This window comes from Cynoglossus semilaevis, chromosome 10, assembly GCF_000523025.1.
Source record: "Cynoglossus semilaevis isolate Cse_v1.0 chromosome 10, Cse_v1.0, whole genome shotgun sequence".
NCBI lineage: Eukaryota > Metazoa > Chordata > Actinopteri > Pleuronectiformes > Cynoglossidae > Cynoglossus > Cynoglossus semilaevis.
The window spans coordinates 16,697,613-16,713,141 of NC_024316.1; the positions used below are offsets into that span (position 1 = coordinate 16,697,613).

The following is a 15,529-nucleotide window of genomic DNA, read 5'->3' on the forward strand; positions in this document are numbered from 1 at the left end:
TTTAACCCAATGTTAAAGATCAACCAGTCAACTAGGCACCTCATTGGTTCACATTTCATTCTACAGCTGTATTTAAGAGTTGGTCTTCGTCGGCCTGTTTGTTGCTATGAGCCCAGAAGACACTTTGTGGCTAACAGAGTGAGTGAGTAAGTATGTACGATGCTCTTCTGTGAGTTGACTGAATAATTAAAGCACTTTCTCTCAGCCTGAAGACTAATTTTAGATTCAAACAGAGTCCTGGACGTTCATGAACCTACAGCCGTTCACACACTGGCTTCTACAGCGCACACAACAAATGGTTGGCACTCTCTAAATTTTAACTCTCTTTTACAAACAAATCAATGTTCAGTTCAGTCAACCTGTGTGTATAGAAGCAGCAGGGAACGACAACAACGGCTTCAGGGTTTTTACCCGGCTGTTGAGGGCAACGGGGGAGGTAATAATAAAAACTGTAATGTCACGGCTGCCTAAACACGGTCAGGCTTTTAGAGGCTAAATCCCTCAGGTTCAGTCCGAGGGAGCAAGGTGTGCATTAAACAGGAAGATTAGACTCTACAGTGAAACTTTAAAAAAACAGAAGACAAAGAAAAATGATGTTGCTGTAATACAGCTTCAGGATTGGTCAAGCTCTGAATCATTAATGACTTTTTTCGCCCATTCTCCCAATTTCTGGAAAACTGGTAAAAATATTACACACACTCCAGCCCTGTAGGGGGCAGTAATGCACCTAACATTTGTTTACCATACACAAAGAAGATGGTGGAAGTTGTGACGTAAACGCGCACACCGAAAATCCTTGAACTTATCTTTCAGATACCTGAACTACAAAGGTCTAGGGAACATCTACTCCTCTGAAGTTCAGGTTTTGCTTAGTCATGCACCACGTGGCAATTACTGACAAACATAAAGTTTATTTTTAGTTAATGTTCCTTTGGCAGACTCAGATATAAAATATGAGCTGAAGTTATGCAGAGGAGTTTGCAGATGTCTGGCAATCCTGCGGCAGATCAAAGGAAAAACGTTCTTAAATTATCCTCTGATATAAACTCTCCGACTTGAAGACTTGCAGGAATAAACGTGTCATTCTGTCAAGGTGGAACGTGACATTCTAGACAAGTGTTTTCAACTCCGACTATGCTCCACATGAGGGTTAGCATACGAGCTCTCCATCTGAGTTCTATTTCCAGATAAAACAAACACCGGAGTTAATTTGCCGTCACGAGTGAATGAAACTCAAAGACCTCTGCAGCTGACTGAAGGATGACTGCCGAGTCATTTGGTTCAGTCTGTGGCACGAACGTTGAGTAAAAGTACAGTCAAGTGAAACTGCATTAAAAACTTCAAATGAAAACACACCCCATAAATCTGCAGAGATAAGAAGTAAAAGATATAAATGAGAGGGAGACTTCACGAAAAATACTTCTCCCGACCGAACCAAAAAGTCCCCAATAAAGGGGTCTGTCCGTGAAAATGACCAACGGGGTCGTCCTGCCCTGATCCTGACCTCTATGTTCTCTAAAGAAAGACCCTGCAGTGGTAAGTCAATGGTAGGAGGGACAGAACTTCTAGGACGCAGTTCTTTCTCAGAACACACTTATCGAACAACGGTGTTTCGAGACAACTAGCCTAAAAGGTCAGATCCAGTCGATCAACCCGACCTTTGACTTTCCGACATTTCATTTGAATAAAACATTCCCAAATGCTGTTGTTCTGGTTCTGGCACAGTTAAAAGAACACTCTCCTCCACTTCATTTCAAGTACGTGTTCTAAGGAGCTGAGCTTCCAGGAGAGTTGGACGTATGTATCTGTAACAGTTGTGACGTTGCAGAAAACCTCGTCCACAACAAATAAATCTTTCCTCGTTGTCGTTGTGCACGTTGAACGGTTCTGTTCTCCAGAGGAGGACAATATCACGTTGCACAGTGTCCCCTCACGAGACAACAGGTGGAGCATGTGTTGACAGCAGGACAGAGGTCTGAGAAGAAGTCGAGAGTTTGACTTCCTCATTAATGCTGCAGCGCTGAATTAGCATCTTATGGCAGCCACATTATCATAAGCAGCTCAAAGTCCAACAAAAGACCTTTGTGGTAAAAAAAATGTTCTATTTTACACGTCAAGTACATCATCACATTCATTATATCTGGCAAAAAAAAAAATCTAATTTGTAATGTGTTGAGCCAAGGTAATGTCTTTTAACTGATTGACAATTAAGCAATTATTTTGGTAATGTCTTTTAACCAATTGACAATGCAATTGTTATGCAATTATTTTCAAAATATATACATGTTTCACAAATATATATTTATATATGTATATATATATTTTGATATATATACATATGTTTAGTATTATTAAGACTTAGAGACACAAAAAAACAGATACGACGAGTGTCAACACTTACCTCGTCCCACTCTGAAGTAAACGAAGGCGATTTCTCGAGCCTTTTTTTCCCAGTGCTACAGTTGGATACAGACTCGCTTCGATTCCCTAGTCCTGCTTCATCCTCACTGGGAGGTGACACCAGCAGGTCTGAGTCGGACTTGGAGAGGCTGCGTGCCAGTTTTAGGTCCCCAGGAGGGCGCGTCCGAACGGCTGACCCTATTCCCGCACCTGAGTCCTTGTGCTCTTTGTTCACAGTGGCATAAATGGCTTTTGGGTCGCAGTCCGTCAGAATGGCGGCCATACTTGGGCGACTCGGTTGTGGCGTTGAAGCCGCGGCTACTGGCTCTTTCCCCTTGGTGGGTTTCCTCGTTTCTTGTGGGCTCTGGGTTGGTGGATGAACACCTGGAAGCCTGAAGGGCTCCTCGTGGCCGTCGATGACAGGAGAAGATCCGTGAAGGAGGCCAGTGAACTGCTCCGGGACACCTGCTCCCTGATCCTGGTTGGTCACACAGTTATCTGGAACAAGAGAAAGGGAATGACCAAAGTCAGTAGAAGGAAAGACAGTAGTTCCAGGCAGGAGAATGGTCTTCAAACTGAGGGGTAGATCCTCAGAGCACAGCTAATAAGAAGCCGCCCACACGAGCCCCCGAAACAGATCTGTAATTGTTTCCTACCAGGACTGACGGAGGGAAAAAAAGAGAGAAGAGATGGAGCAAGGAGAAGGCGTATGCTGGCTGGATTAATAACAGAATTCCTAACTCAGCTTGCAGCCGCCTGACGGCGATCAGCTGGTGCCTGTCTGCCTGTGTTTTGTAACAGGGAGTTACGACTGGTCATCGTTGTGACTTAACTCTCTTCGTAGACGCGCTGATCCCTGAGGTTTGTCAACACAAAATGACACAACACCCTCAGCCCTCCCAGGAGACACGGGGGGGAAAAAACAACTCACATACAGTCATTAGAACACACAAAGTACGATGAACACGGCACGAGTGTCGCACAAACTTGTACTGTACTTACAGCGAGTGGCTTCTTCCACCAAAACAACTCCTTAATGAGAAACAAAACAAGTTCAATTAAAAACTGTTATATTTCCCCTCCTCCGCCTCCGGGAGGAATTACTGCCACCTAAGCTTCTTTCCCCACAATCAAATCAACCGCGGCTCGACAGTGAACAAACAGCTGCCTGTGCTGAGCCCCGCAGTGAAGCGACGCTGCCTGTTGTCTGCTCCGTGACCACCAGGCTTCTGTGTTTTCTGGCTTCTAATTCCAGAGTCTAATGGTGGTTCAGGAATGGAAATTTGAATCACCCCGTCCTCCTGCAGTCAGACTACCGATAATTAGCCCGTGTGACACATGGAGCGGGAGTGTGCGTGTGTGCATGTTCCCGTGTAGCTATACTTGTGGGGACGTGCCATCATTTTTTGGGGGGGACGCTTTGACTTCTGGGGACATTTTTGCAGGTCCTTAATGAGTGAGAGGGATTTTGAGTTCCAATTTTTTTCCCCCCGATTTATGATTAGAATTAACGTCAAATTAGAGCTGGGATAAGGATAAGGATGTGATGCCAGGCACTACAGTATACATTATGTCTATGTAAAGTGCTCACAGGACACAAAAACGTGTGTGTGTGTGTGTCTACAGTATTTGTGTGGACATGTCTCCAGCAGGGTGACGGGGTCAGGGTGTTTGGTGACAGAGAATCTGGGGCAGTCACATCACAGGGAGTGCAGTGACCACTTGCAGCACTTTGTGTGTCCTTCACAGGAACACTTCTACATAAACACATCGTTGTTGTTGTTGTTGTTTCACCGGCGGCATCTCTTCACCCGCTGACACCATCAGTAATCTGGCCGTAAATGGACGAGGTGTTCAGGGCTGGAGGCGCTCATCTGACTGACGCGTACAGAAAACTCTCTCTTCACCAAAAGGCCATTCGCACAAGACTTAAACACGGAGGACGAGTGTGTGGGTGTTGGTAATAAGGGGTGAGTGAGTGTACTGTGCACATATGTCAGGAACACGGCCAAACACCCACCCTCACTTTGGCAGCTAGGGAGCGTGAACGCCCAATGAGCACATCTCTGTGGCTCCAACAATCTCACACTGTGTGTGTGTGTTAACCCTTTACCCAGATGCACTGCAACACTCACTGCTAAGACTCCACTGTTGTGGGAAACATAAAAACACAACATGACATAATGACTGAGGTCACCGCAGGCTCAAGTTGAGAATTTATTTTGCAATAAAAGAAAAAGAAAACAAAAAAAAAGAGTCATATCCAACTGATGAAGTCATGTTTGTTTCACAGCTGCTGCGGTGACGCTGCCGTCTGTCACCCCAACACCTCAACTCCAAGTCAAATAGATTTGGTTTTATTTGAAATACCACTATCTCTTGTGTGACTTTTGGGCGGACAATCCTTTCAAATATTTAATCCCTATAATTTCATGTTTTTAAACGCTCCTAGAGAAGGATTTTCTTTATGGTTTTAATCCTCAAAAACGGAGGAGCTTTGAGTGAGTTGTTCTGTGAATAGTAATAGCAGTGCCATCCCAAAGGGTGGTGTTGGGGGTGAGGGGTGGAGGGTATGGGGGGGGGTTGAAGCTAATGTTTTGACTTGTGCTAAGAATAATGTTGGCGAGCAGGTGCTCCTCTCCTCTCCTCTCCTCATCGCCTCCTCGTCCAGCTGTTTCAATTCCGCCATTGCGATGCAGTTTGAAACGAGCAATGCAAACAAGAGCACATTTTTTTAAGGCAACCAACCCACCGGGGGAGGCAACGGGGGGATTCTGTGGCATGACAGAGAACTAAAGCTGCAAGACACCTCCAGAGCTGTACGCTGACAAGATTGAATGACACCGAAATTTACTCCTGACTCAAAGAGAGAATAATACAAAAACATAAGGAGGAATAGATTTCACTGTGTCCAGATTTCCCTTTTTACGATCGTCAGCAGAGAACTGGAGAAGAAGATACTGGCCGTAAAGAACATCACCTGGAAAAATGCATAAAACACTAAAGAGAGGCGAGAAGTCTTTAGGGGAAACAACACAGCTCTGCTGACATCAGGGGTTCGTAACACATGATAAAATGTGCTGATATCCCTGACCGCGCACATAACCTCCAACTGCCATAAGAGTGCACTGAGGTCCAGTCCCTGAAGGCAACGCTATGCACGCCTCAGAGCAACTAGGGAACAGGTGTGTGAGACACAAACGCGGCCCAAACTGTGGCAGTGTTGTTGGAGTTTAAGAGAGAAAACTATGCTAGCTAACGTAGCTGCAGAACAACACGAGTGGCTCGAGTGGAGTTGGAATCTCGCAGATCATTAAAGAGTCGTTCAGAGAGTTACTGAGATACGACATTTACAAACAGAACATCACTGTTCAGTTCACACACTGAAATGTTGGCTGTTGTAGATGCTGCTATTACCTGACGACACCACGAAAATCCAAGGTAAAGATACTTTATATCTAGAAAAAAATTACACTTTACACTTATATAAATAAATAAATATATATTTATAATTAAATAATATAATTACATTAGTCAGTTAATTTATAAAAATGATACTTTTTAGGTGGAAAAGTTTCACTAAAGTATGTTCTGACACGTCTCCAGATTTCATGATGTCTTTGTCAAGTGTTTAGCTGTCTTACAATGTATTTGTCTTTTTCTTGTCTTGAAGTTGTTAAACCTCAAAATTGAACAATTTTAAAGAGGGGAATCATCAAGTATAGAGAAAAAAGTAACTGGATGTCAGTTTTAGACCAAAAACAGACCAAAAACAAGCAAACTATTACGCGGACGACATCCCCCTGAATCCAACCATTCTACAGCAGATACAGAATATGTCAGGCTCACATTCCGATAAACAGTTCCAGTTTATATCGACTGTGAAATGAGCCTCGCTCACTCGCCAGCTCCCGTCATTCAGCCTTTTCTCCCAGAGCCAAATTCCTCTCAGTTGCCAGCGAATGCCAACCATGCATTCCCTGGCACCGCTAATTCACTGCAGCTATTTCACTGTCATGCAGTGACTTTTCAGGTCTAGCATGTTCGCTCCATTGACCTCCGCCCTCGACCCCGCCTTTCTGTGAGCTCATACTCACCTCCTGTCGGCCGTGCTCCCGCTCCTCCGGGAGGCTGCAGCGTCTCCTTTTTCTTACTTGGAGTCGTGAGGTCACGTGGGGAGGGGGGTTTACGCTGTCATGGGACACAAATAAGAAAAAAAGAGATCAGTCAGACAGCTTGATATTCAAAAAACATTAAGACCGTCACATCAGCCAATTAATAATCCACTAAAAACGTAGCTGTTCCAACATCGGACCAAGATGCTTTGCTATTGATTTTCTGCACTACAGCGATGTTGGCAGTTCTGCCTCCACTGGCCATTATGTGGCTCGGCTCTGACAGCCAGAGCAAAGACAACAGAAGGCTGCTCATTCATTCATTATGATTAAGTATCTGAAGAGCAAAGCTAATCCCATCACAGTCAGGCCTTGGGCTGATACTGTGGTGGGCAGCAGGTGGGTGGCGGTAATAAAATCCACCGAGTGTGTGATGAAAATGAAAAGGCAATAAAATAAGATAGGAGAGGCCATTAAACAGGAGACGTGCAGTTATGGGGGCTTGTTTTAGGGCAGACGGTGCCTGACAAATGGCTGCGTCCCTGACTGTGAAGAGCCAATCGTCTTCACTCCACAGCCCCGCTCTGACCATGTGGTCGTGTTTGTACACAGAATGTGGAATTTTTAAGATGTGATTTTTCTGCTCTGCGCCTGAAAAAACAAAAAGCTCGTTCTGCGGAGTTTGGTGGTGGAGTGAACTTCAAAGGGCGGACGAAGACGGAGGAAACAGAAACTTCAAAGCAGTGAAGACACAGATGTGTACGTTAGAATGAGAATGTTTAAACAGCTAACACTGTTTCAGTGTCTGAATCAAAGCAGTGTACGGCCTGTGGCAGTAACATTATTATTAACTTTTTTTTATTGTTTTTTGCTGCCTGACATGACATGAAGAGACGTTGTCAACAACTCAAATTCTTTGTGCACACTGTCTCTTATTTAAGCATAAATATACAACAAAATATATGTATATACTTATATAAAAAATGTTGACAATAATAGATAATATTGTGCCAAACTAAAATAATTATGAAACATTGAGATTTTACTGAAATGTAAACAAATGTACCACGAACTAGTTTTTTAAAAAAAAGAGATATATACAAATATAGTTGGGTCACTTGATCCACAAGGGTTAAATTTAGATCCAGTAGAGAAGGAACATCACTTACTTCTATGGATCAAGTCAGTGATTTTTTTTTGGTGTAAGGCATTAAATCAATCCAAAAATATGGTTCATACCTGAGGTAGGACACTGTTGGAAGACTGGAAAGTGGTTTTCTCATCTACGATAAACAGAGCACATGACAGTCAGGACAGAGCATAGAATTTAATGATTTAATTAATAATAAATAAATAATTAAATAATAATAATTTCAAAATAAACACTTCAATCAATCAATCATATATTAATATCTATATTTACCTTTGAAACATTTTTATAATATTATATTTATTATATTATAAAGACATAATGGACCAATACTAGTTACTCTTTACAGTCACAGTACTAATACTTGCCTTTATTGGACTGGAAGTCCTGTTTGAGTGAAGGGACTTTGGTCTGTGCCGTCAGCAGCAGCTCGTACGTGTGGTCTTCCTCCTCCTCCTCCTCCACTGGTTCAACTCTTTCATCAATACTGCTGTTGGTGAACAGGGCCTGAAGAAAGATGTTTAAGCAGAACAGATGAGAGGGGAGGGGGGCGGGAGGGTGTGAGGATTGAGGAAAGTGAAAAGGATTTGTATCTGACTCAAATTGGAGTTCTGAAAAACTGAATAATAAACTGTATAAATGATCACTGTTCAGATCGGTTATATTCAATTCCACATAGTCCTCAATTCAAGACTGGGTTGTGTCACTAGAGGAACTAAAGCTGTGGCGCCCCCTCATGACGGGAAGTTTATTGACAGGATATTCTCAACAGATTACTACAGTTTTGTGCTTTTCTACTTAAAAAAATATGAGAATACTTGCATAATACTAGAGTATGCAGTAACTGTAAAGGTTCAGATCGGTTATAAAATTATTTTCATTTCATTGTTGGTAAAACCTGGATCTCGAGTAGCAACATGGTAGAGTTCCTATCTGACACACAGAAGGTTCTGGGGTTCAATTCCACATAGTCCTCAATCCAAGACTGGGTTGCGTCACTAGAGGAACTAAAGCTGTGGCGCCACAATATCCTAAATATAATAATCCCAGACTCCTCACCTCTGAGCTGGACAATATCCTTAATCCCAGACTCCTCACCTCTGAGCTGACCTCTTCTTCATGACCAGCACCAGGATAAGACGGGTGGATGTAACGATCTCTCTATAAAGAACATAAATAATATGCCATAAGTGGTAATAAATGTGAGGTCAGTGGGAAAAAAAATGCAACGCAAACTTCACTGTGTACCACAGAAGCTCAATGCTGAAAGAATCTCTATCTCCCTCTACTGGCCGTTTTGCATTTTTACTCCTCATAAAACCCTGCAGTTCTTTGTTTCTTCGTTCTGTGCAGTGTGACTGTGAGCTCCATTAAAACTCCCACTGACCTTGCCAGCTTCACTGTCCGGCCGTCCAGAGTCTCGGTCGGAGGACCTGCAGCTCGTGAGGCTGTCCAGGGAATGACAGGATGTGGCTTCAAACAGAGCCTCGTAAGGACTCTCCTCCTCGGGCCCCGGGGCCAGCCCCGAGATCAACTCACTCACTTTCTCCATATCACCTTTAACACAAAAACAAACAGAAATACATACATGGTTTAACAGTCTGCTGTTGATACCTCAGAGCACTGAATGATGGCGCTAACACCACCCTGACTTACCTTTCTTCCTTGGACTGGGACTCTCCTGAGGTGGGGGGACTGGTGGAGGAGGGAGGTCGATGTCAGGAGGTTTTCCAGTCATGTGACCTACAATGTCAAAACAGGAAATTGTATCATGATCACCAAAAAACAAAAACATTTACACTCCAGCTTGTTATCGCTACATTGATCACCTAGGATGAGAGCGGCTATTTCTCGGCTCTTCTGGGAAGGCATGTCCTTGACGGTGTCCAGCGCCGCCAAGCCCTTCTTGTCAAGGATGTTCACGTCGATACCTAGCGAGGAGCAACAGGCATGTGTTCTGATTGGTCAACCTATAAAAATCCTCTGTAGAGGAACTAATTCTAATGTTAGTGTCTGACCTGCACTGAGAAGTTTCTGCACCACGTCCGTCTTGCCGTACAGAGCCGCCTCGTGGAGGGCGCTGCCCTTCTCCGTCTGAGCAAAATGAGGAAACAGAAACAAAAAACATCCAGTGTTAGAAATGGATGGAGAAAAAAACAGAAATGAACAAAAATAAGTTTGTGGTTAGTGCTAATTCAAAGGAGTCAGACTTTGCTTAACCAGTATTAGTCTTAGTTTCCCCAGTCAACTCTGTAACATGCCTTTCAGCTTGTTAGCCATTTTATGATAGCAGCTAAAAAAGAAAAATAGCAAAGAAAAAATATATATAACAGCTGAAATACACATACTAAATGAAGACAGGCAACTAGATGAACTACATGTTTGAATGTGCCCTTGTTAGCCAGGATAGCATATGCTACTTCTACAGTTTCTTGAAAAAGACAGGAGGAAGTTAGCAAGCGGCTAATGCTAATTTCTGCACTGCCACAAAATGTGGCTACACTACTAAATATACAACCTCGCCTGACAATTATTTAGTCTCTGTAGCTAGTTGCAGTACTAAAATAGATTTATATGCTGTTTTTTTTTCCCCCTAGTCAGAGAAATAATAAAAAACATAACGAAAATGAGTACATTCTTAGTAGCAATAGGTGGCTAATATGTTTACACAGAGCCCAATTCAAATTACAGGACATAATAATCCTTTTTTTTTCATGGCACACCTTAGCTTCAGAACATTTAGACGCCCCACCTAGCCTCTCTCCCTGAGTAAACTCTTGTCGTCTAGGGATCCAAAAAAAAGTCATTTTCCAGTTCAAGGGGCCAAACTAATTTAAAACTGCAGGACATGAAGGACAGAGACTCCATCCTTGGTTAAAGGAAATTAGGACAACGTGAAGAGAAGAGAGAATCTCCAGTCAGATGGAAGACACAGTTTGATGAAGTGTTAAAACCACAGGGCAGCGAGAGGCAAAACTAACCCTCACTGCCCCCGGGGGGGGGCAGACACCGCGGCACCTCCTGAGTGTTTTATTTAACTTCACCGCTTAAGTGGGAAGTAGTCAGAGAAACGGCATCGAGGCTATATCAGGTTGACTGATGACTTCCGCTATTACAGAACATTAAGAAACACTTTCAGTCTGGTCTACAGACACACACACACACACACACACCTCGTAGTTGATGTCCATGCCAGCGTCCAGCAGCACCTCCACCACGGACAGGTGTCCGTTCCTAGAGGCCAGATGCAGAGGCGTGTGTGTCTTGGTGTTACAGCTTAGCAGGTTGGGGTGAGCGCTGAGGAGCAGCTTCACCACCTCCAGACGGCCGTAGAGCGCCGCTAAGTCCAGCGGGGTCTCGAACTTGTTGTTCCTCATGGTGGGGTCTGTCAGCTCCTCCAGCAGGAGCTGCACCACCTCGATGTGGCCATACTGGGCAGCACAGTGGAGCGGGGTCTCGTTGTCATTGTTCTGCGTGGGGGCAAGAACACAAAGTGAGAGGAAAAAACATGTAAACGGAGACGATTCAGACTAAGGAGAAGAGACGAGAACGGCAGAGATCTCAGGGTAGAACCAGACCAGAGTTCTGACTGGACTCATTGAGCACATGCATGAACTAATGAGGACAGGTGATGGATGTGGCAGAAAAAACAGTTCAACACCAACACCAAGGCAGAAGAAAGTGGGCGGAGTCGCCAAGAGTCGAGAGGGGAAGCAGCAGATCTGAGGTATTAAGATATAAAATAACGACAAGAGAGACTCCTGGTACATTAGTGTAAGAGTCAGTCCAAACCATGAGTTTGTTAATGACAAACCACCAGCACAAAACACCAACCATGACACCAACCATGACACCAACAGAGGCGGAGAACTTCATCAAAGTCAACCTTTAAACTGCAATTTCAGCCAATAATCGAAGTCAGGTTCTTTTCTGTTCCAGTTCCCGTGAGAGCTACAGCAATAATCCCACCACTAAAACTCTCATTGGTTGAGATGTTTGATGTCCACAGTCTCAGGCCACTACTTTTCGACACCCCATCCCTCCTGTGACCCACAGTTTGTCAGAGCCAGTGATTGATTTTAATAATAATGACAATAATACAATATATTGTGTTAATGTGTGATAAAAGCCTGTGCCTGTGATTGGAGGATTGTCCGTTTGACATCTGGTTCAGGCAACACCGTGGTATGTTGAGCACCAGAAACACTTTCCCAGGGTGCACTAAAACATGCAGCCCACTTCGCTGTGTGTCAGGTAGTAATAAATGAGGTGTTTCCAAGATGGGTTAAAGGCACAGAAGTTATTTCCTTTGGGGGATAAGTAGAATATTAAAAAAGAAAATCACATTAATAAATTACACTACATTTTGGTCAATATTTTTTTGCATCCTATTTTAAAATACAACAACACTTAAGTCTTTAACTCAGTGGTATCAGTCACAACTAGTAGATTTATCATTTATATAATAATATATATATATATATATATCATAAAGACAAAGTAGTGACTGAATCAACCGAGAAACAGGAAATCATCGGCTGTGTGTGATAACACTTCAACTCAGGACAAGGGTGGTAGTGATGTCATCCTTTCATACTACCATGTAGGGCAAACACATGTAACACTCAGGCAAGTGCAGCCAATGGAAGTGCAGTAATTAAAAACCTAAACTCACTAAGTGCTAACTATTAGATTTAACGACTCACACGGAGTAATGGGATCAATCAATGTCTTAACAGACCTGACTGTGGAGGGGCTGTGCTTTAAACAGCCAGCAGGGGGCAGACCCAGCTAGTCAGGAGCTGCACTGAGATGATGGCATGGCTATAGTCTCAGAAATCATGAAAGTAACAAAGAAGATAAAGACTGAGAAAATCCTGAAACACTGTTCAGTCGTTCACACACACCGTAATCACAGTGAAAAACCGCCGCCGCCATCCAGGTGCGATGGCGGAACATTTCTGTGAGTGTGTGTGTGTGTGTGTGTTCCGGCGGCTCCATCTGTCTGAGCCGTGTGTGTAGGTGGGCGTGGCAGAAAAATGTCGTCCATTGTGGAAGCACATGCTCTGAGAGTCAGTCATTCCAGACTTATTGGAACACCTTCAAAGAGCAGACTTCACACCCCCCCCACCCGCCCCCTTCTCTCCCCCAACATCTACATGCACAATGCCAGGCTGGGCAACTCCTACTAAAACACACCAGCTGTGCCACACGGGGCAGCAGACCAACGTGTGAACGGGCCCACGGGGCAGTTTCAGACAGGTGTGAGTTGACCCCTTTCACACGGCCTGCACCGAGCGGGCACCAGATGGAGTCAGAGAGCACATCTCCTCCAGGATGACAAGAAGAAGGAGAGGTTTGTTTTTTTTAAGTGAGAGAGAGAATACTTGAAAAGCAGGTTTCTGCTCCAGCAGAGAGAGAGGAGAGGAGGGAGAGAGGGGGAGAGAGAGGGAGCTTAGGGAAACAAAAAGGACATCTGCCTGTCAAAGGACCAAGTGCATGCTGGGAGAGAAAATGCTAAACAGTGTGCTCTAACGAGCTCCAGTCAATTAGGAGAATCGTTGTTAGTCTCTGACGACTGTATGAGCAGAAATCTGTCGCCCGACTCTAAGAATTATTATTACAGTAGCCATTTATTATTCACGGTTCTGTCACAGACGTACAATCACTGCAATCATTCATTTTTTTTATAATTAATTAGATGAAATGAAGGATTTTTAACACGTTTAACACGCAAGAATTTGGCGATAGGATACGTAAAAATAACAGATGAAAGACACAGCCATGACTGAACAGTCGGTCAGTTACAGCAGGGGTGTCAAACATGCGGTCCGTGGGCCAAATCCGGCCCGCTAGGGTGTGAAATCCGGCCCGCTTGACACATTTTAAAAATTATAAAAAAAACAAACAAACACCATGTTCAGGACATTTTTTTGTAAAATTATATTTCATTAAATAATAATTAAAAAAAATATTGAATCTACTTGTACTTCTTTGCATGAAAACAAAGGGGAAAAACCTGGACTTATTGTTGTTTATAGTTAATTATGTTATGATTGTACTGGTCCAGTAATATGCAGCTGAGTTGAAAGAAGCAGATTCCTGTTTTTGCAATTAATTTTTTTTCCTAATTTGTACAAACGTGAGGCGACACAGAAGAACGTTTCCGTTCGTTCATCTGACACAGCGACGAGCATCTGGTGCTTGACGATGATTTGATTAAAACTTTCTCACTGGGATTTACTGTAATCGTGACGATGACATCAGCAGACACACACACTCATGTCGGCGTTACATCGTCACGACTCACTTCCTCTCACATGCAGATCTGGATTCAATCATCTGAATCAGATTAAATCAATTACTTCTGGCTCGTTCCTTCACCAGAGGTCGACACAGACAGAGCCCACACCGTGATATGGCACCGATTCACGCCGGAAACAATCTGAGGACTGACGTGGAGTTGAACCCAGAACCTTCTGTATGACAGACCTGGATCTGTGTGTGTGTGTGTGTGTGTGTGTGTGTGTGTGTACTAATCCACCGTGGGTTTATTTATACACACAACCCACTGACACGTGGAGCGTGTTGGTCTTGACACGTCCACGCCGAGCGCTCGTCACATCGGCGCTCTGCAGCCGTGTGTCAGAGAACATCAGATCATATCAAACATGTCTGACCAAACACTGGGTGTTGGAAACGAGCGGCTCCGTGGACGGAGGTCGCTCTGAGAGAGAGAGAGAGAGAGAGAGAGCTCTACTGACACGAGGAATGTTGCTGTCGGAGCGGTGGCTCAGTGGAGTGAAGAGTGTTACTGCACACAGCTCATCTTTGAACTCTGACTTTTGACAACACAACAACAGACCACAGTGGGTGTGACGTATGTATTCGTCAAACTACTTCCTGTTGGCCTGAAGTTGGTTTGAATCTGAGATACTGCTCAGTACTACATCCCCAGATTAATACTACAGTACAGGGGTGAGAAAACTTTTAGGCACAGGACAATTTTCCTCATTTAATCGGACATTTAGTCACGTCGAAAAAAGCCCCCAACAAACTACAAATACAGCCGACTTGATTGTCTTTACCTCAGTGCTGCCACCACCCTGTCAATGTGTTACTGACAGGGTGGTACATTATTGTAACTCGTGTTCAACCTGTTAGAAAAACAAAATTTCTAGAACTAATTAAAAAAATGTGTGTTGTCAAAATGTATGGTATCGCAAATTCTCCCATCTCCCTCTAGTGGTATGTGGCGGAATCTGATTTCTGGTTCGCTTGACTGGATCAACAAGTTTTTAAACACTCTTCGCAGCCAAAAAATGACTACTGGTGTTGGTACACTTTGTCCTTTTAAATGTATTTTGAAGGTACCGACTGTGTGTTGTGGTATTTCAAGCTTAAAAATATCATTTGGAGAAGGATTAGAATTAGTGTCGGACTAGGTGTGGGTTAGGATTTAGTTAGAATAACAAGTCTCTGCACAGTGTGGCGCTCCGTCTGCTAAACACGGTAACAATCTCGTTAGGTATTAGTTCTCCTTTTATGAATACTGTGTCAACTACTGTATTTCATTGTTGATCGTACTCAGTACTCAGAGAGACAAATATTTAAAAAAAAAAACGGTCTGATCTACAGGACTGAACACGTGACCGACACAACAACAATCTCACACCTAAATATTTTTTTGCGATTATAGAAACACATTTCCAGACTGTTACATAAGAAGGTCACATTCAGTTCAAATTCCAAGATATAAAATCCAGCATCCGCCTTATCACCACTGCAACACCACAGGCCGCATGAGCAATCACACAAGCATGTGTGCACACACACACACACACACACACAGAGCCTTCACTAG

The 15,529-nt window shown here is 43.6% G+C and overlaps 1 protein-coding gene across 3 annotated transcripts in view; it reads right to left on the bottom strand.

The window, feature by feature from the left end:
- The window catches only part of anks1aa (ankyrin repeat and sterile alpha motif domain containing 1Aa), a 53,088-nt gene that overhangs the window by 20,971 nt on the left and 16,588 nt on the right, over window positions 1-15,529 (bottom strand). For all 3 annotated transcript variants that reach the window (XM_017036072.2, XM_025059548.1, XM_025059549.1), the window contains 10 exons: window positions 10,839-11,135; window positions 9,684-9,759; window positions 9,495-9,596; window positions 9,322-9,408; window positions 9,053-9,222; window positions 8,764-8,826; window positions 8,034-8,172; window positions 7,755-7,798; window positions 6,498-6,591; window positions 2,402-2,898 (listed from right to left, as the gene is read on the bottom strand). In XM_017036072.2, the coding sequence (XP_016891561.1) occupies window positions 2,402-2,898; window positions 6,498-6,591; window positions 7,755-7,798; window positions 8,034-8,172; window positions 8,764-8,826; window positions 9,053-9,222; window positions 9,322-9,408; window positions 9,495-9,596; window positions 9,684-9,759; window positions 10,839-11,135 (1,569 nt within the window). The remainder of the gene's footprint in view (window positions 1-2,401; window positions 2,899-6,497; window positions 6,592-7,754; window positions 7,799-8,033; window positions 8,173-8,763; window positions 8,827-9,052; window positions 9,223-9,321; window positions 9,409-9,494; window positions 9,597-9,683; window positions 9,760-10,838; window positions 11,136-15,529) is intronic.